Source organism: Bufo gargarizans, chromosome 1 (assembly GCF_014858855.1).
Source record: "Bufo gargarizans isolate SCDJY-AF-19 chromosome 1, ASM1485885v1, whole genome shotgun sequence".
NCBI classification, from domain to species: Eukaryota; Metazoa; Chordata; class Amphibia; order Anura; family Bufonidae; genus Bufo; species Bufo gargarizans.
Window position 1 is genome coordinate 581,633,897 of NC_058080.1, and position 21,526 is coordinate 581,655,422.

General features: G+C 44.2%; 1 protein-coding gene across 1 annotated transcript in view; it reads left to right on the top strand.

Annotated features, from left to right (window-relative positions):
* The window catches only part of RPH3A (rabphilin 3A), a 305,156-nt gene that overhangs the window by 168,165 nt on the left and 115,465 nt on the right, over window positions 1-21,526 (top strand). The window contains exon 3 of the mRNA XM_044282127.1: window positions 1,374-1,517. Coding sequence (XP_044138062.1) covers window positions 1,374-1,517 — 144 coding nt within the window. The remainder of the gene's footprint in view (window positions 1-1,373; window positions 1,518-21,526) is intronic.

Here is a 21,526-nt window from a genome sequence, read left to right on the forward strand (position 1 = left end):
AAACATGATTTTTTTTGCTTCAAAAATGAAATCATTGTGTAAAACTTACATAAATAAAAACATGTATTAGGTATCGCTGCATATCACATGATCTAACCTGTCAGATAAATGTTGTAAATAACAAAAAATTTTAATGGTGCCAAAACAGCTATTTCTTGTTACCTTGCCTCACAAAAAGTGTAATATAGAGCAACCAAAAATCATATGTACCCTAAACTAGTACCAACAATACTGCCACCCTATCCTGTAGTTTCTAAAATGGGGCCACTTTTATGGAGTTTCTACTCTAGGGTTGCATCAGGGGGGCTTCAAATGGGACATGGTGTAAAAAAAAATTGTCCAGCAAAACCTGCCTTCCAAAATTCGTATGGCATTCCTTTCCTTCTGTGCCCTGCCGTGTGCCCATACAGCGGTTTACGACCACATATGGGGTGTTTCTGTAAACTACAGAATCAGGGCCATAAATATTGAGTTTGGTTTGGCTGTTAACCCTTGCTTTGTAACTGGAAAAAAATTATTAAAATGGAAAATCTGCCAAAAAAGTGAAATTTTTAAATTGTATCTCTATTTTCCATTAATTTTTGTGAAACACCTAAAGGGTTAACAAAGTTTGTAAAATAAGTTTTAAATACCTTTAGGGGTGTAGTTTATAGAATGGGGCCATTTTTGGGTGGTTTCTATTATGTAAGCCTTGCAAAGTGACTTCAGACCTGAACTGGTCCCTAAAAATTGAGTTTTTGAAAATTTCAGAAAAATTTCAAGATTTGTTTTATAAACTTCTAAGCCTTGTAACATCCCCAAAAAATAAAATATCATTCCCAAAATGATCCAAACATGAAGTAGACATATGGGGAATGTAAAGTAATAACTATTTTTGGAGGTATTACTATGTATTATAGAAGTAGAGAAATTGAAACTTGGAAATTAGCAATTTTTAACTTCATTTTGGGTAAATTTTTTTATTTTTTTTTAACTTCATTTTACCAGTGTCATGAAGTACAATATGTGACGAAAAAACTATCTCAGAATGGCCTGGATAAGTCAAAGCGTTTTAAAGTTATCAGCACTTAAAGTGACACTGGTCAGATTTGCAAAAAAAAGTCCTTAAGGTGAAATAGGGCTGAGTCCTTAAGGGGTTAAAGTGTATGGGCACTTTAAGTTTGGGGGTTTTGTAAATTTGCATCTATGGTACAAACCTTTACTAGTCAAAAGAACAATAAACTAATAGACAAAACATTCTCTACATCCAAAACAAAAATGACTCTTAATTGCTCATTTGTGAGTGATGATGTTTCAATTGCGTATTTTACATAGAAAAACTGTGTGGCACTGCAATGTATGTTGACTGGTAAATATTTCACTTGGCTTTGTAGACATGATGCTGGCTGGTCTGTACACCCAGCAAATCAGGGTGAGCGGCAAAGAAAAGAAGACCTAACTGATGAAGAGAAAGAAATTATCAACCGAGTTATAGCAAGAGCTAGCAAAATGGAGGAGATGGAGCAAGAACGAATTGGGTGAGACAAACTGTATTTGTGCACGTCATATGAATATGATAGTTTTCCAGTGACAAGTGTTCTGGTTTAGAGGAACATAAATTTGAGTCATTCACAGCCTCTTAAAATGGAAAGCGCCTTCACTATGATTAGCACCACCAATGAGAGTGGTCACCTGAGAATAGAGGTGATAATGATAGTCGCTTGCTGAAAGTTCTCCTTAATATTTATGGTATTCTTAGTCAGCATAATAAATCCAAGATTTGCATAAAAACATGAAGAGTAGAGTTGAGCGAACACCTGGATGTTCGGGTTCGAGAAGTTCGGCCGAACATCCCGGAAATGTTCGGGTTCGGGATCCGAACCCGATCCGAACTTCGTCCCGAACCCGAACCCCATGGAAGTCAATGGGGACCCGAACTTTTCGGCACTAAAAAGGCTGTAAAACAGCCCAGGAAAGAGCTAGAGGGCTGCAAAAGGCAGCAACATGTAGGTAAATCCCCTGCAAACAAATGTGGATAGGGAAATGAATTAAAATAAAAATTAAATAAATAAAAATTAACCAAAATCAATTGGAGAGAGGTCCCATAGCAGAGAATCTGGCTTCACGTCACCCACCACTGTAAGAGTCCATTTTCATAAATTTAGGCCCAGCACCCAGGCAGAGGAGAGAGGTCCCGTAACAGAGAATCTGGCTTCATGTCAGCAGAGAATTAGTCTGCATGTCATAGCAGAGAATGAGGCTTCACGTCAGCCACCACTGCAACAGTCCATTGGCATATATTTAGGCCCAGCACACACACAGGCAGAGGAGAGAGGTCCCGTAACAGAGAATCTGGCTTCATGTCAGCAGAGAATCAGTCTGCATGTCATAGCAGAGAATGAGGCTTCACGTCAGCCACCACTGCAACAGTCCATTGGCATATATTTAGGCCCAGCACACACACAGGCAGAGGAGAGAGGTCCCGTAACAGAGAATCTGTCTTCATGTCAGCAGAGAATCAGTCTGCATGTCATAGCAGAGAATGAGGCTTCACGTCAGCCACCACTGCAACAGTCCATTGGCATATATTTAGGCCCAGCACCCAGGCAGAGGAGGGAGGTCCCGTAACAGAGAATCTGTCTTCATGTCAGCAGAGAACCAGTCTGCATGTCATAGCAGAGAATGAGGCTTCACGTCAGCCACCACTGCAACAGTCCATTGGCATATATTTAGGCCCAGCACACAGGCAGAGGAGAGAGGTCCCGTAACAGAGAATCTGTCTTCATGTCAGCAGAGAATCAGTCTGCATGTCATAGCAGAGAATGAGGCTTCACGTCAGCCACCACTGCAACAGTCCATTGGCATATATTTAGGCCCAGCACCCAGGCAGAGGAGGGAGGTCCCGTAACAGAGAATCTGTCTTCATGTCAGCAGAGAATCAGTCTGCATGTCATAGCAGAGAATGAGGCTTCACGTCAGCCACCACTGCAACAGTCCATTGGCATATATTTAGGCCCAGCACACACACAGGCAGAGGAGAGAGGTCCCGTAACAGAGAATCTGTCTTCATGTCAGCAGAGAATTAGTCTGCATGTCATAGCAGAGAATGAGGCTTCACGTCAGCCACCACTGCAACAGTCCATTGGCATATATTTAGGCCCAGCACACACACAGGCAGAGGAGAGAGGTCCCGTAACAGAGAATCTGTCTTCATGTCAGCAGAGAATTAGTCTGCATGTCATAGCAGAGAATGAGGCTTCACGTCAGCCACCACTGCAACAGTCCATTGGCATATATTTAGGCCCAGCACCCAGGCAGAGGAGGGAGGTCCCGTAACAGAGAATCTGGCTTCATGTCAGCAGAGAATCAGTCTGCATGTCATAGCAGAGAATGAGGCTTCACGTCAGCCACCACTGCAACAGTCCATTGGCATATATTTAGGCCCAGCACCCAGGCAGAGGAGGGAGGTCCCGTAACAGAGAATCTGTCTTCATGTCAGCAGAGAATCAGTCTGCATGTCATAGCAGAGAATGAGGCTTCACGTCAGCCACCACTGCAACAGTCCATTGGCATATATTTAGGCCCAGCACCCAGGCAGAGGAGGGAGGTCTCGTAACAGAGAATCTGGCTTCATGTCAGCAGAGAATCAGTCTGCATGTCATAGCAGAGAATGAGGCTTCACGTCAGCCACCACTGCAACAGTCCATTGGCATATATTTAGGCCCAGCACACACACAGGCAGAGGAGAGAGGTCCCGTAACAGACAATCTGGCTTCATGTCAGCAGAGAATCATTCTGCATGTCATAGCAGAGAATCAGGCTTCACGTCACCCAACATTGGAACAGTCCATTGGCATATATTTAGGCCCCGGCACCCAGACACAGGAGAGGTTCATTCAACTTTGGGTAGCCTCGCAATATAATGGTAAAATGAAAATAAAAATAGGATTGAATGAGGAAGTGCCCTGGAGTCCAATAATATATGGTTAAGGGGAGGTAGTTAATGTCTAATCTGGACAAGGGACGGACAGATCCTGTGGGATCCATGCCTGGTTCATTTTTATGAACGTCAGCTTGTCCACATTGGCTGTAGACAGGCGGCTGCGTTTGTCTGTAATGACGCCCCCTGCCGTGCTGAATACACGTTCAGACAAAACGCTGGCCGCCGGGCAGGCCAGCACCTCCAAGGCATAAAAGGCTAGCTCTGGCCACGTGGACAATTTAGAGACCCAGAAGTTGAATGGGGCCGAACCATCAGTCAGTACGTGGAGGGGTGTGCACACGTACTGTTCCACCATGTTAGTGAAATGTTGCCTCCTGCTAACACGTTGCGTATCAGGTGGTGGTGCAGTTAGCTGTGGCGTGTTGACAAAAGTTTTCCACATCTCTGCCATGCTAACCCTGCCCTCAGAGGAGCTGGCATTGACACAGCTGCCTTGGCGACCTCTTGCTCCTCCTCTGCCTTGGCCTTGGGCTTCCACTTGTTCCCCTGTGACATTTGGGAATGCTCTCAGTAGCGCGTCTACCAACGTGCGCTTGTACTCGCGCATCTTCCTATCACGCTCCAGTGCAGGAAGTAAGGTGGGCACATTGTCTTTGTAGCGTGGATCCAGCAGGGTGGCAACCCAGTAGTCCGCACAGGTTAAAATGTGGGCAACTCTGCTGTCGTTGCGCAGGCACTGCAGCATGTAGTCGCTCATGTGTGCCAGGCTGCCCAGGGGTAAGGACAAGCTGTCCTCTGTGGGAGGCGTATCGTCATCGTCCTGCCTTTCCCCCCAGCCACGCACCAGTGATGGACCCGAGCTGCGTTGGGTGCCACCCCGCTGTGACCATGCTTCATCCTCATCCTCCTCCTCATCCTCGTCCTCCAGTAGTGGGCCCTGTCTGGCCACATTTGTACCTGGCCTCTGCTGTTGCCAAAAACCTCCCTCTGAGTCACTTCGAAGAGACTGGCCTGAAAGTGCTAAAAATGACCCCTCTTCCTCCTCCTCCTCCTCCTCCTCCTCCTGGGCCACCTCCTCTTGCATCATCGCCCTAAGTGTTTTCTCAAGGAGACATAGAAGTGGTATTGTAACGCTGATAACGGCGTCATCGCCACTGGCCATGTTGGTGGAGAACTCGAAACAGCGCAACAGGGCACACAGGTCTCGCATGGAGGCCCAGTCATTGGTGGTGAAGTGGTGCTGTTCTGTAGTGCGACTGACCCGTGCGTGCTGCAGCTGAAACTCCACTATGGCCTGCTGCTGCTCGCACAGTCTGTCCAGCATGTGCAAGGTGGAGTTCCACCTGGTGGGCACGTCGCATATGAGGCGGTGAGCGGGAAGGCCGAAGTTACGCTGTAGCGCAGACAGGCGAGCAGCAGCAGGATGTGAACGCCGGAAGCGCGAACAGACGGCCCGCACTTTATGCAGCAGCTCTGACATGTCGGGGTAGTTGTGAATGAACTTCTGCACCACCAAATTCAGCACATGCGCCAAGCAAGGGATGTGCGTCAAATTGGCTAGTCCCAGAGCTGCAACGAGATTTCGCCCATTATCGCACACCACCAGGCCGGGCTTGAGGCTCACCGGCAGCAACCACTCGTCGGTCTGTTGTTCTATACCCCGCCACAACTCCTGTGCGGTGTGGGGCCTGTCCCCCAAACATATGAGTTTCAGAATGGCCTGCTGACGTTTACCCCGGGCTGTGCTGAAGTTGGTGGTGAAGGTGTGTGGCTGACTGGATGAGCAGGTGGAAGAAGAGGAGGAGGAAGCCGAGAAGGAGGAGGTGGCAACAGGAGGCAAAGAATGTTGCCCTGCGATCCTTGGCGGCGGAAGGACGTGCGCCAAACAGCTCTCCGCCTGGGGCCCAGCTGCCACTACATTTACCCAGTGTGTAGTTAGGGAGATATAGCGTCCCTGGCCGTGCTTACTGGTCCACGTATCTGTGGTTAGGTGGACCTTGCCACAGATGGCGTTGCGCAGTGCACACTTGATTTTATCGGATACTTGGTTGTGCAGGGAAGGCACGGCTCTCTTGGAGAAGTAGTGGCGGCTGGGAACAACATACTGTGGGACAGCAAGCGACATGAGCTGTTTGAAGCTGTCTGTGTCCACCAGCCTAAATGACAGCATTTCATAGGCCAGTAGTTTAGAAATGCTGGCATTCAGGGCCAGGGATCGAGGGTGGCTAGGTGGGAATTTACGCTTTCTCTCAAATGTTTGTGAGATGGAGAGCTGAACGCTGCCGTGTGACATGGTTGAGACGCTTGGTGACGGAGGTGGTGGTGTTGGTGGTACATCCCCTGTTTGCTGGGCGGCAGGTGCCAACGTTCCTCCAGAGGCGGAGGAAGAGGCCGAGGCGGCAGCAGCAGAAGAGGCCGAGGCGGCAGCAGCAGAAGAGGTAGCAGGGGGAGCCTGAGTGACTTCCTTGGTTTTAAGGTGTTTACTCCACTGCAGTTCATGCTTTGCATGCAGGTGCCTGGTCATGCAGGTTGTGCTCAGGTTCAGAACGTTAATGCCTCGCTTCAGGCTCTGATGGCACAGCGTGCAAACCACTCGGGTCTTGTCGTCAGCACATTGTTTGAAGAAGTGCCATGCCAGGGAACTCCTTGAAGCTGCCTTTGGGGTGCTCGGTCCCAGATGGCGGCGGTCAGTAGCAGGCGGAGTCTCTTGGCGGCGGGTGTTCTGCTTTTGCCCACTGCTCCCTCTTTTGCTACGCTGTTGGCTCGGTCTCACCACTGCCTCTTCCTCCGAACTGTGAAAGTCAGTGGCACGACCTTCATTCCATGTGGGGTCTAGGACCTCATCGTCCCCTGCATCGTCTTCCACCCAGTCTTGATCCCTGACCTCCTGTTCAGTCTGCACACTGCAGAAAGACGCAGCAGTTGGCACCTGTGTTTCGTCATCATCAGAGACATGCTGAGGTGGTATTCCCATGTCCTCATCATCAGGAAACATAAGTGGTTGTGCGTCAGTGCATTCTATGTCTTTCACCGCTGGGGAAGGGCTAGGTGGATGCCCTTGGGAAACCCTGCCAGCGGAGTCTTCAAACAGCATAAGAGACTGCTGCATAACTTGAGGCTGAGACAGTTTCCCTGGTATGCATGGGCGTGATGTGACAGACTGATGGGGTTGGTTTTCAGGCGCCATCTGTGCGCTTTCTGCAGAAGACTGGGTGGGAGATAATGTGAACGTGCTGGATCCACTGTCGGCCACCCAATTGACTAATGCATGTACCTGCTCAGGCCTTACCATCCTTAGAACGGCATTGGGCCCCACCATATATCGCTGTAAATTCTGGCGGCTACTGGGACCTGAGGTATTTGGTACACTAGGACGTGTGGATGTGGCAGAACGGCCACGTCCTCTCCCAGCACCAGAGGGTCCACTAACACCACCACGACCATGTCCACGTCCGCGTCCCTTACTAGATGTTTTCCTCATTGTTATGGTTCACCACAACAACAAAAATATTATTTGGCCCAATGTATTGTATTCAAATTCAGCGGGATATAAATTTGAGGCCTAGTATTTAGGCGCCGGGTGACCGGTATGGATTTACTAACAGAATTGGACTTGGAAATGCACAGTAGCGTGTGTGTGAAGTTATTCTGAATGACCCTATGTGCACCTTGAATATTATATACCCTTTTAGGGATAGATTTCAAATAGCTCTGATATAGCAGGAACCACTAAATTATGAAATTGCTAAATTGGGAATTGTACTTCAACCCAGAACAAAAAATGTGCTTTGACGGACACTAAATAACTTTCCCAGCCACAACAGGACAGCGGTAACGAGAGATTTAGCGGGATATAAATTTGAGGCCTAGTATTTAGGCGCTGGGTGACCGGTATGGATTTAGTGACAGAATTAGACTGGGATATGGCCAAAAAATAACCACACTATTGCTGGTTAAATGCACTTGGTGACGGGCGCAGCTTGCCCCTGATGTAGTATATGGCCAAAAAATGAACAGACTATTGCTGGTTAAATGCACTTGGTGACGGGCGCAGCTTGCCCCTGATTTAGTATATGGCCAAAAAATGAACAGACTATTGCTGGTTAAATGCACTTGGTGTGATAGCTTGACCAACCACACTACTGAGGGTTAAATGCACTTGGTGACGGGCGCAGCTTGCCCCTGATGTAGTATATGGCCAAAAAATGAACAGACTATTGCTGGTTAAATGCACTTGGTGACAGGCGCAGCTTGCCCCTGATTTAGTATATGGCCAAAAAATGAACAGACTATTGCTGGTTAAATGCACTTGGTGTGATAGCTTGACCAACCACACTACTGAGGGTTAAATGCACTTGGTGACGGGCGCAGCTTGCCCCTGATGTAGTATATGGCCAAAAAATGAACAGACTATTGCTGGTTAAATGCACTTGGTGACGGGCGCAGCTTGCCCCTGATTTAGTATATGGCCAAAAAATGAACAGACTATTGCTGGTTAAATGCACTTGGTGTGATAGCTTGACCAACCACACTACTGAGGGTTAAATGCACTTGGTGACGGGCGCAGCTTGCCCCTGATGTAGTATATGGCCAAAAAATGAATAGACTATTGCTGGTTAAATGCACTTGGTGACGGGCGCAGCTTGCCCCTGATTTAGTATATGGCCAAAAAATGAACAGACTATTGCTGGTTAAATGCACTTGGTGTGATAGCTTGACCAACCACACTACTGAGGGTTAAATGCACTTGGTGACGGGCGCAGCTTGCCCCTGATGTAGTATATGGCCAAAAAATGAACAGACTATTGCTGGTTAAATGCACTTGGTGTCACAGCTTGACGAACCACACTACTGAGGGTTAAATGCACTTGGTGACGGGCGCAGCTTGCCCCTGATGTAGTATATGGCCAAAAAATGAACAGACTATTGCTGGTTAAATGCACTTGGTGACAGGCGCAGCTTGCCCCTGATTTAGTATATGGCCAAAAAATGAACAGACTATTGCTGGTTAAATGCACTTGGTGTGATAGCTTGACCAACCACACTACTGAGGGTTAAATGCACTTGGTGACGGGCGCAGCTTGCCCCTGATGTAGTATATGGCCAAAAAATGAACAGACTATTGCTGGTTAAATGCACTTGGTGACGGGCGCAGCTTGCCCCTGATTTAGTATATGGCCAAAAAATGAACAGACTATTGCTGGTTAAATGCACTTGGTGTGATAGCTTGACCAACCACACTACTGAGGGTTAAATGCACTTGGTGACGGGCGCAGCTTGCCCCTGATGTAGTATATGGCCAAAAAATGAATAGACTATTGCTGGTTAAATGCACTTGGTGACGGGCGCAGCTTGCCCCTGATTTAGTATATGGCCAAAAAATGAACAGACTATTGCTGGTTAAATGCACTTGGTGTGATAGCTTGACCAACCACACTACTGAGGGTTAAATGCACTTGGTGACGGGCGCAGCTTGCCCCTGATGTAGTATATGGCCAAAAAATGAACAGACTATTGCTGGTTAAATGCACTTGGTGTCACAGCTTGACGAACCACACTACTGAGGGTTAAATGCACTTGGTGACGGGCGCAGCTTGCCCCTGATGTAGTATATGGCCAAAAAATAAACAGACTATTGCTGGTTAAATGCACTTGGTGTGACAGCTTCACCCTGATGTAGGCTTTAGCCAAAAAACAACCACACCATTGAGGGTTAAATGCACTTGGTGACAGGCGCAGCTTGCCCCTGATTTAGTATATGGCCAAAAAATGAACAGACTATTGCTGGTTAAATGCACTTGGTGTGACAGCTTCACCCTGATGTAGGCTTTAGCCAAAAAACAACCACACCATTGAGGGTTAAATGCACTTGGTCGCAGCTTGGATGCACTTGGTCGCAGCACCGCACAAGACACAAAATGGCCGCCGATCACCCCAGAAAAAAGTGACTGACAAACGGTCTGGGCAGCCTAAAAACAGTGAGTGAGCATTTGAATTTCAGCAGCTCAATGATGCACAGCTGCAGATCGATCGATTAATCAAGTGAAGTTCTTTGGAGGAGTTAATCTGCCTAATCTCGCCCTACTGTCGCATCCGCAACCTCTCCCTACGCTAATCAGAGCAGAGTGACGGGCGGCGCTATGTGACTCCAGCTTAAATAGAGGCTGGGTCACATGGTGCTCTGGCCAATCACAGCCATGCCAATAGTAGGCATGGCTGTGACGGCCTCTTGGGGCAAGTAGTATGACGCTTGTTGATTGGCTGCTTTGCAGCCTTTCAAAAAGCGCCAAGAAAGCGTCACAAAAGCGCCAAGAAAGCGACGAACACCGAACCCGAACCCGGACTTTTACGAAAATGTCCGGGTTCGGGTCCGTGTCACGGACACCCCAAAATTCGGTACGAACCCGAACTATACAGTTCGAGTTCGCTCATCCCTAATGAAGAGTAAACAGAAGGAAACAACTGTAGACTTAAAGCATAAACACACTGTCTTGCTTTTTAATAATTAAATTGTACCTATGACATTGCCTTCTCCTCGCCCTCCATTGAATAAGGCACACTACTTAAACACAGGATGGGAACACCCACTAAGAATTGAAATTGTACTTGTCGTTTCAGATAACTTTTCAGATTAAGCTGGCATACTGTATGTGAATACATGAGTGATAACTCTAAGGCCGAATGCACACGGCCGTGTTCCGTGGCCGAGAGCGGTCCGTGTTAACACGACCTGGATTCCTGTTGAGAGCAGGAGCGCACGGCGTCATTGGTTGCTATGACGCCGTGCGCTCCTGCTCTCAACAGGAATCCAGGCCGTGTTACCACGGACCGCTCTCGGCCACGGAAGACGGCAGTGTGCATTCGGCCTTAATGTGACCACTATATGACCTATATATGGCATTATTTAGCAGTTTTCTCCATTGCATGATGCATTTCTAATTCTCAGTTGTCTTTGAACTGGTTGGTGGAGACTAGCTGCTCCCCATATAATACACATGGAGTCAGCAGATTGTGCTTCATAACTCTCTGTCTCATTCAGAAGCACCATATAGGACATTATAGAGAACTATATTATAGATCAGTATAGATGTGAATAAAGCACTTGGGTGAGAGATAACACTTACTGTTAGCTGTTGAATCTACTGCACCCTGTCTTTCTCGTTCTGTCTACTTGTTTCTCTTTGTACATCCTCCCTCCTTCTCCACTCCTCTCCATAGACTTCTATGGGATGACGTTATCTGAATCCTCAGTGATAACAAGATGGATTTATCACAAATTTCAGATAGAATGTTCGTTTAATAAAGGGCAGAAATAAAGAAAAAAGGAGAGCCTTATGTGTAGGACTGCGTAATGTAAATGAATAGTAGATCGCAGGTTATTATGCTCACCTGTTTTACACATAGGCTCAACAAATATTTCAGCGTCAAATGAAAGTTACCTGACTGCCTAAGGCCTCATGCACACGACCGTTGCCGTTTTCAGTTTTTTTTCGCAGACCCATTGACTCTCAATGGGTCCGTGATAAAATCAGAAAATGCACCATTTTGCAGCCGAGACTGTGATCCGTGTATACTGTCCGTCAAAAAAATAAGACCTGTCCTATATTTTTGACGGACAACGGTTCATGGACCCATTCAAGTCAATGGGTCCGTGAAAGAACACGGATGCACACAAGATTGGCATCCGTGTCCATGATCCGTGGCCGTAGGTTACTTTCATACAGACGGATCCGAAGATCCGTCTGCATAAAAGCTTTTTCAGAGCTGAGTTTTCACTTTGTGAAAACTCAGATCCGACAGTATATTCTAACACAGAGGCGTTCCCATGGTGATGGGGACGCTTCTAGTTAGAATATACAACGAACTGTGTACATGACTGCCCCCTGCTGCCTGGCAGCACCCGATCTCTTACAGGGGGCTGTGATTCGTACAATTAACCCCTCAGGTGCTGCACTGGGAAGGCCCCCCCTTCCCAGTTTAAATATCATTGGTGGCCAGTGTGCGGCCTCCCCCGGCCCCCCTCCCTCTATTGCATTATTAACATTGGTGGCAGTGTGCGGCATCCCCCGGCCCCCCTTCCTCCCTCTATTGCATTATTAATATTGGTGGTTGTGTGTGACATCCCCCGGCCCCCCTCCCTCCCTCTATTGCATTATTAACATTTGTGGCAGTGTGCAGCCTCTTCCGGCCCCATGGTGATGGGGATCCTCCAAAAATCAAGGAAGACCCACAGATGAAAAAACGGTCTTAGATCACGGACCTACGGACCCCTTTTTTGCGGACCGTAAAAAAAAACGGTTGTGTGCCTGAGGCCTTACACTGATGACAGTGACACTGTTTTTAATGGAGAATGGAAACTTGTATTAGCAGGAAAAAATGTATGGCCCTACTCTATATTATATCTGTCACCAAGAATGAGGACAATGTCTTGAAGTAAATGATAATTTACTTGGGCAGAAGAAGAGACTACTCATTTCTGGATTGGACAGGTCCCTTCATTATGTCAAATTAACTTCACATAATATAATAAACACATGGTTACATTTAAAAGACAGTTGGCAGTAAAGGACGGCTTCCAGAGGTCAAAGGTTAAATCACAAGTTGTATAAAAGTATCTAAAAGCACATAAAATTATATTTAATTCAGATATTATCCTTGTTCCTTATAATAGTGCCCATATAGGACCCTACATTTTTACCTGCTAATCCAAATCACGTTTAATAAAGGAGGAAGAAGAAAATGGCTGATAACTGGAGAACAAGGCATTTTTCTCTAACAAGATAAATAAAAAAAATAAAAATTGTATTCGCCTGTACCATTGATTTATGCAAAGTTATGTTAAATGACAGTGATCATTTAAGACATCTGATATGCCCACTTGGATCCGGGTTTGGAGTAGAGTTCTTCCTTTGGTCCTATAGGGTGCTGTATGTGATATCACCAAAGGTGCACTCCATCTGTTTTCTTATGTATCTCTATATAGGATTCCAGGGGATTTTCCTATTGTGGAGCTTTGGGCAGTGGAGGCAGAGATTCTCTGTGAGGTGCTCTCTATATTGACATGCTTCCCAGACCTTCCTCTGTCCTCTAGTGACAGCTTTAGTGGTCTCCTGTTAGATGCTACTGCACAGTGGCTGTAGAGCAGAAGAGAGCACTCTAGTAAAAACCTGTCTCCGTTACACTTAAGGAGCAGAATCTGGCAGAATAAAAGTTCATATTCATACTACTCCTGATGATAAAACCTCCACAAAATTAATGTTTGTACTCTTGTCCCCACCCCCATCCTAGTGCTGTCAGCAGCGTAGCATGGTCAGCTCAGCCCGTCTCAATAAAAAATGCAATTTGCAGACAGCATGTTATAGAACAGGGAGAGCTGAACAGATTGATTATATAGTTAATCAATATATAGTTAATTTGGTTAAAGATTCAGCTAAACTTGAATTTTATTATTTCTGAGTTCCGTAGTCAAGTGGGCAGTGCTATTCAGTGATTGACAGAGTTTGCTGTATCAGTGTGCATACATACATAACTGTCAATCACTGATAGGACTGCCCACATGGCTACTGATCTATGAAAGAACATAGAGATTTATATTTATAAAATACAAGTTATACCAAATTTTGTTCAACAAAACTATATATCAATCTGCTCATCTCCTCCTGCTCTATAACATGCTGCCTGCAGACAGGGCTGCCTTTTTTGGTGCCGGGATCTCTTTAAATGGTCACTCACTTTTCATGCAGCTTTGCCTAAATCGATAGTACAAGCGACCATCAGTGAGAAATGTGTAGTTCTCATGTTATCAGCTGTTTACCTCTACCTATCCCCTTTCTAATTGCTTTTCCCTTTGAAAAATGTCTTAATCCTGTCTAAGATGGATCAGATCCATGGAAGGATCATGCTACACATGTCAATGCAAGTCTATAGACAGGGGAGTGGGAGGAGTGAGCAGGAAGTAAATGAGATACACACAGACAAGCAGACTGCTAGAGCTACATGGACTGAGATATAAACTTCCTAAGTGCTTTATTCACAACGATACGGGTCAGTATCTCTCTGTAATATCCTCCATGATTCTGGGGCTGATTCTGACTGATTCACAGAAAGTGAAGGTTAGGAAGCAGATTATCCTTTACCTTCTATGTAAAGTGGATGGCAGCTGGTATCCACTCACCATGTCTCAGAGAAATGCAAACTAGACATTCATTATGCACAGAGGAAAACTGCTAAAACTGCCAGATACAAGTGACATAATGACCAGAAATAGCGTTGTTCCTCATGTATACACACTGTACTATTCATTAATGCTAAATTTGTTGAAAGGTTAGTGATGTTTAAAGCACAGGAATATAGCGCTCATCTTCTGACTACTTTTTCTGACAAGACTGATATGATTTATTTTATTGTCAGATCATATTTTTAATCTTAATTCCAGTTCTAGAATGTGTAAATTATTATGCCATACAGTTTATGTTTGTAAGCAGATGGTTGGACCTTGCATGGTAACTTATTTCTGAAATTGAAAGTGTTTTAGCACCGCTTTCCATTCACAGTTTTGTAAGTGAATAGGGACGTACTGGAACTCCTTTTGAATGGGATGCAGTGCTAAAGTGGTTTTATTGATACTTATCATATCAGAATGTGATGGTACGGCACATAACTTGAGGTTGATGAGGGTTAAAACATATGTTGTCAAAAATCTGTCATTCTGATATAACAACCTTCTGTGAGCACATCTAGCCAGTATATTCCGTGTTCTTATGAATATTTAAATGGAAGGCTATAAGTGTAACATGATAGATGCTTAGTAAGAAGTCTAGCAAACTGAACAGCATTGCTACGTTTGTGTGTGACACGCCAATCTATACTAAGATATAAATGGTTTCTCCTAGCGGAAAAACAAATCCTAAACAAGGAAACGTGTCTTTATGCTATGAAATCTATCGAGTCTCCCAGATCCTTTGTTTCTGTCTATATTCTGTAAATATCTTGTACTGGTTCAGTACATATGCAGGTTTAACCTTTCATATTCCGATTGGCCTGTGTGGGCATAATTATCTCTTTGACAAGCAGAATAAATTAGAAAGATATAGCTACTGTGGCTTTCCAATCATACAGACAGGTGAAATTATTTCAAGACAACTAAGGCAAACAATGAATTCTAAAATTACTGATGGATAGGGATGATAACTCCTCATTTTGCATGTTTATAAGAGTTTGGATTATAATCTACAAATGCTCATGTTAAAACACTAGTGTATTAATTGGCGCAATCAAATATATCTGCCCCCCTACAATATAAGTTTTTTACAAAAAGGTACTATAGAGTATATTTTTTTATCTATCTATCTACAGTGTATATAGCGCCTAAAAGTATTCATACCTCTTGAACTTTTCCACATTTTTTCCACATTTCCAATCTGGAAGGAGGGGCATTTGTATTCAGTCGCCCCTGAGTCAATACTTTGTAGGACCACTTTTCACTGCAATTACAGCTGCAAGTCTTTTGGCGTATGTCTCTACCAGCGTTGCAGATCTAAAGGCTAAAATTTTTGCCCATTCTTCTATGCAAAATAGCTGGAGCTCAGTCAGACTGGATAGAGAGCTTCTGTGAACAGCAATTTTCAAGTCTTTCCACAGATTCTCAATAGGATTTAGGTCTGAACTTTGACTGGACCATTCTTATACATGAATATAATCGAATCTATTCCATTGTAGCTCTGGCTGCATGTTTAGGGTCGTCCTGCTGTAGGATGAACCTCCGCCCCATTCTTAAGTTTTCTGCAACCTCTAATACTTGTTCATTGGGTGATCCTATTGTTCTGCCGACACGGGAAATAATCATTCCTGTGCAGGAGATCATGGTGCATAAACAATGGTGACAAGATATCGCAGAATCATTCAATTGTCCCCATACAGTGGAGGTGATTTCTGCATGTAAATGCAGCCCCCATTTCCGCTGATGATCTGACAGTGATCGGGGGTGTGTGCTTTGTTCTCGATCATTTGTCAGAAAATCTGTCCGTGTAAAAGGACCTTTAATCCTTCTATCCAAATATATCTGTCTAAAATTCTAATCCATCTATCCAAATCAATCTATCTATTTCTTTCAAATTCTATCCACAATACCCTAACATTGAAATATGAATTCATAAAATGTGATCTACTTGACATTACATTCGTTTTATAAACTTTTCAGATTGTTTTTTACTCTGTGCTTTATAATAAAATGCTCCTGTTGCTACACAGTAACTATGAACAAACATACCTATTATTGAGTTATTTGTGACCAGGGCTGGATGGCATCCTGTGCAGAAAATTCTGTTGATACCAACCGCCATACCTCTCCTGAGAGACCATGTGGTTCCTAAATAATGCAATCATGTAGTGTACAAATCCACTAGATAGTTGTCTGAACTACACCTAACTGTCAAATTAATAAACTAGATATTAAAGTCAGACAAGTAGTACATTAGGAACGCAATCTCCCCAATCTCCATGTTGTGCCATTCCTGTATTATTCCTGCTAGAAGTCTACAAATAAAGTGCCACCAGTCTGCAGTAACGGTACTGCTGGATGTCACCAGTAGTGGGTGTGCCTGACTCTGTCCAATCAGTACTGCTGGTGTCAGACTGGACATAGACACCCCCCTCTCGAATGGTAACACCCAATGTACCTTTGCTGCAAGTGCTGGCAATTAATTCATAACTTCTAGTAGAAATAGTAAAGGAATGGCACAACATAAAGTTATAAGAGCAGATGCTCCAGAACTGTTACGTGGGGAATGTAAGCAGCTACTACAAAGGAATGTCAAAAGAGGTGACAGATCCTCTTTAACATCCCATATGGCACTTTTTATTAACACATAATTACCTATTCTAAGTATATGTTCATATGCTGATCAGACTAGTTAGATATTCATATTTTTACTGTATTGCACTGTATTAAAACAAAACACAAACAAAACTGTTAACAGCAGCTACTACCCTGCTTTCTCGGTCTCTACCCGAAAGAGAACCATCATATTGGGAGTAGCTGATGAGGATTAAGTGTCCTCAAATAGCTGTCTGCAGATGGATGTATTGGCTTGGCTTTTTTCCAAGTTCCAAAGCTTGTTGAAAAGTAATAGCTTGACTTATAGGGGTGCCACTTCCAATAGATGGCACTAGTGAGATGGTTCTTCTCTCGAGATCCCTCTTTGCATGTTTTGTCTCATGGAGTATTGCCACACAGTCTCCCTACACGGCTAATGTCTTTAAATAGAGAAGCACCTACACTAAACTGCATCCAAGGCATCTTACCCAAGCAGCCATAATCCTACTCTGCACTAATAAGGGGCAAGTTCCCTGAAACAGTTGTCTGCGAATCATTATATGTCTTCGCTATTTTCGCTTCACATGTTCTAAGGCTTGTTGAAAAGTCAAACATCCACATACAAGGAGCCACTTCCAATAGGTGGTGTCATGTACTTACCTGCCTCACTGTGCAGCCAGCTACACAGACAGTGGGACTGATCAGCCTATCAGGGAGCAGGGACATGGGATCAATGAGGCTCATGTGCTTCCTGTCAGAGGGCTATTTAAACTGGAAACTACTGGCCACAGTTGCCAGTGATTGGTCTTCTTAGCCTCACTAGCGTATATTCCTATTGTTTATGCCTGCTATTCTGACTTTTGTATTGTTCTTGACCTTGCTCCTGACTGTCCATTATTCCTCTGACAATATCTCCTGGCACTGACCCTGCCCGGTATTTGACTCTGCACTTAGTCATGATAGGGACCATCACCAAGTTGGGGGTTGCCATTTAGGGTGGATTGTCCAAGTAGGTAGGGACAATGGTGCGGAGGGAGTACAGGGCTGCACTATTCCCTACCCTACATGACCTGTATTAATATCAAGATGGTTCACTTTCTCCGAAAGATTCCTCTTTGCACATTATTTTCCCATGAAAGATTGCCACTAAGTCTCCATACAGAGTATAGAGGCTTTACATGTTCTTGCATATATTTTTCTACAATTAATGACATAAATTGTGCTTGCCTTTACAAAGCTGAGAAGATAGTTTGAACTGTCAGAAAGATAATCATTCAGAACTCATGATTTCTGCTGCTACCTTACCTCTCGCCCCTTGTTATCCAGCATTAAACTCATAATTTTACAATCATCACTAATCACTCACAATTTGTCAGTTATAATTTGCTCGTCAGTGCTTATCACTCGTAGCTCATCAGTCATACTCTGTTACTTACTTTTTGTTATCGTGTTAGACACAACTTCCCATACTCCCCACATGGCTATTTAATTCTGATAAATTATATAGAGGTGGAATGGATATAACAAAGAAGCCATATTCTTGTGCTGATGTTACAGCAAAATTCTTTCCTGATAACCATGAGACAACACTTAAAATACTGATTATGACTGCAGAATAATACTCTGCAATCTCCTGCAGTCCCATAGAGTTGAATTGAGTGGTAGTGCGTATGTGTGACTGCTGCTTCATTCAAACAGGGGAACACAGGGCTCCGTTCTCTTGACTGGTGGGGGTAGAGGGGTCCAATGGAACTCTATCGATCAGACACCTATCCCCCTATCTTGTGAGTAGGGAATTAGTGTTTGTCATAGTACAACCATTTAAATTCTGAGTCCTAACTGACAGAATTCTAAATTCCAATTCTGATTGACGGAATGATGCAGAACTTACACCTCAACAATGAACAAAAAAGGGGTTATTTAAAGGTGTCACCTGGCTGGAAAAAAAAGATACCCACACCCCCAATCTGCTGTTTCTATTATGACAAGCTATTTAGGTCCATGCTGGACTCTACTTCCTGCTTCCTTAGGATACACAGCAAATGACCCCACACCCAGTCACTGGTTACAACGAGGATCCACCTCAATTAGTGATTGGCTGAGCAGTAAATTCCTGTGGGTTGAGAAGGACCTAGAAGTAGACACCTGCAATGGAACCAGAAAGCATCTGAATGGGGCCAGTGGTTTGTTAGTGAGGTATGACTTTTTATTTTTTATGCCATTCTGACTCCTTTATAAAAAAAATTACACTCTGAAAGAAAAAAAAAACAGCACTGGGCTAGATCTTAATGGAGGATGACATGGTACGACAAGTAATGTGTAAAGGGGAAAGAGATTAGATTGGCTAGAGGGTGAGAGACGTGGCTAGATGGAGTTTAGGTTGGGAAGTAGTATTAAGTGACAGGTCTTGAGTAGAGGATGAGCTCCACTCACTCCAGGACATCACACTTACAGTATATGAAATCCCTGTAGACTCTAAAGTTGGCCATACACATTTAGATGTTCTTTATGTCAGCCAAATCCATTGATTTTAACAGGACTGGCCAAACATCAAATGCATATGAGGGTCTGCCGACTCTCCTGTGAGGACCACTGTACATAATCGCATGCTATGCCTTGAAATAATATTGGATGTAATGTGACACAAAGTGGTCAAAAAGAATGAATAAAGCTACACTTTAATATCATTCAAAATGGATGTGCCATAGAGTTTCTCTTACACATTGACTTATCTCTCTGTGAGCACCCGCCTCTAAGAAAGGTATGCAGATCTCATGTACCAAAATTGACTCTCCTGTGATGGCAGATGTTGGGGGAAATAAAGATGGGACCGATGGATTTCAACTGCCAAAACCTTTTGTTCTTGGGGAGATAAGCAGCTGCTAGAGTAATCTGGAAGTGGCTTCATCCCTCTCTTACTACTAATTCGAATGACAACTATCTCATTTGTATGGTTGACCTAAGATACCAGGATGCAGCTTAATAACCAAGTGTATTGACCCATTACAGCAGAAAGTAACAGCAATGTTTTAGCCTTGCAGGGTCATTTTCAAGGCTTGACAAAAGTTCTATAGGTAAAAAAAACTGTTGTTCAAAAAGATTAATAAAGCGTAATATTAGAAGGAATCCTGGTACCTTCCTGGTACTCAGATTTCTTTCAATCCTCATTTGATGTTGTACACCACCCCAAACATTAAAGCACATAAATGCTCATTACATGATATCTTTCTAGCACCTTAAAATGTCATAAAAGTGAAAATCACAGGACAGTTTAGTCATAGTCACCAAAGTCATTTCCATTTGCCATTGTCCTATAGGTTTTTCATAAAGGACCTCGTCATTTGAATTGCTGTCTGGCTATTCCATCTATCTTTATAGCTGTTGTAAAGGGATTGATAATCTGAATATGGAATTATTTTTGTATATTTTAACAATTAATACAGTATGTTAATGAATGCTGACACGTTGAGACAGGCATAGCATGTAATGGCAGCATGAAATTCATCAAAAGCTTGATAATTTACACTCTCGTGGGACTGGACAATTTAATTTTCACCTCAGGTGTAGAATATGAGTTAATCACAAATGGCTGAAGGAGTAAAAACCTGTGATTGTTCTGTAACCAGTAAGTGACTTTCCGCATCCAATATAATGAAGTAAAGTTTTATATACAATCTCTAGCAGAATATGTTAATCTGCTGGAAGAGCCTCCTTATATGTATATATCATTTCTAGAACATGCTGTATTAGGTATTCCCAGGTGTTTTGCAGAGAAGGAAGTATACTACTCTGGGGAACAGGAATGGTAGAGTACCAGTTATAAATTGGTCTCCAAGAGACTCTTAGATGCCTCTTAGAGATGCTACATTAATAAAATCTATTTTTGTTTGTGTCATCTATAACTGCCAATGTTATCTCAGACTAATAGATTATAACAGTCTGCTCCACACCTACACAATGCTCAGAACTGAGCCATGGCAGTACGATCTGGTTTCCTGTCTTAGTCATCCATGAGAGACTGACTTAGGCTTGTTTCACACTTGTGTGAAACCCATCCGGCAGGCTGTTCCGTGCTGGGAACAGCCTGTCGGATCTGTCCTTGCTGGGTGCGGCCGTGCACTGCCGGCATTCGTCACAGGCCGATTCACTGTTGAGGGGGCCGGTGAAGATCCAGCCGCATCCGGTAAGTATGTGGAGGAGCGGTATTTGCGTGCAGCGGTATTTGTCTGACTGCTCCACTGCATATTTGCCGGGTTGCGGCTGGATCTCTGTTGGCCCCCATTTAAGTAAATGGGGCCAGATGGAATGCCGGGCTGGCCAGCAAGAATGGATCTAACAAGCTTTTCCTGGCTCGGAAAAGCCTCCCGGATGTGTTTCATGCAAGAGTGAAACAAGCCTTAAAGGGAATTTGTCACTAGCGACCTCCTTATGAAGCTGCTTGCAAAGAGATGTGGCTGTGGTTCAGCTGACCAAAACAATGTTTTTCTTGTGTTGATCTGAGTCTCCGTTCATGAATTCTGATACTTTTTCATAACATGCATAGTAGGCCTTTGGTGCAATGAGGGCGTCACTGTTGCTCTTGTTGCCCCCAAGCTCCACTCCTTTCTGTGGCCAGACCCTCCCTCACTGCTTTTATTGACAGGGCCAAACAGTGGCAAATCAGCAAGCGAGGGGCTGACCACAGAAATGAGTGGAGCTTGGGCACAACAAGAGCAGTGATGACACCCTCATTGCACCAAAGGCCAATTTGCATATTAAAAAGAAGTATCATAACTGAGGAATGGAGCCTC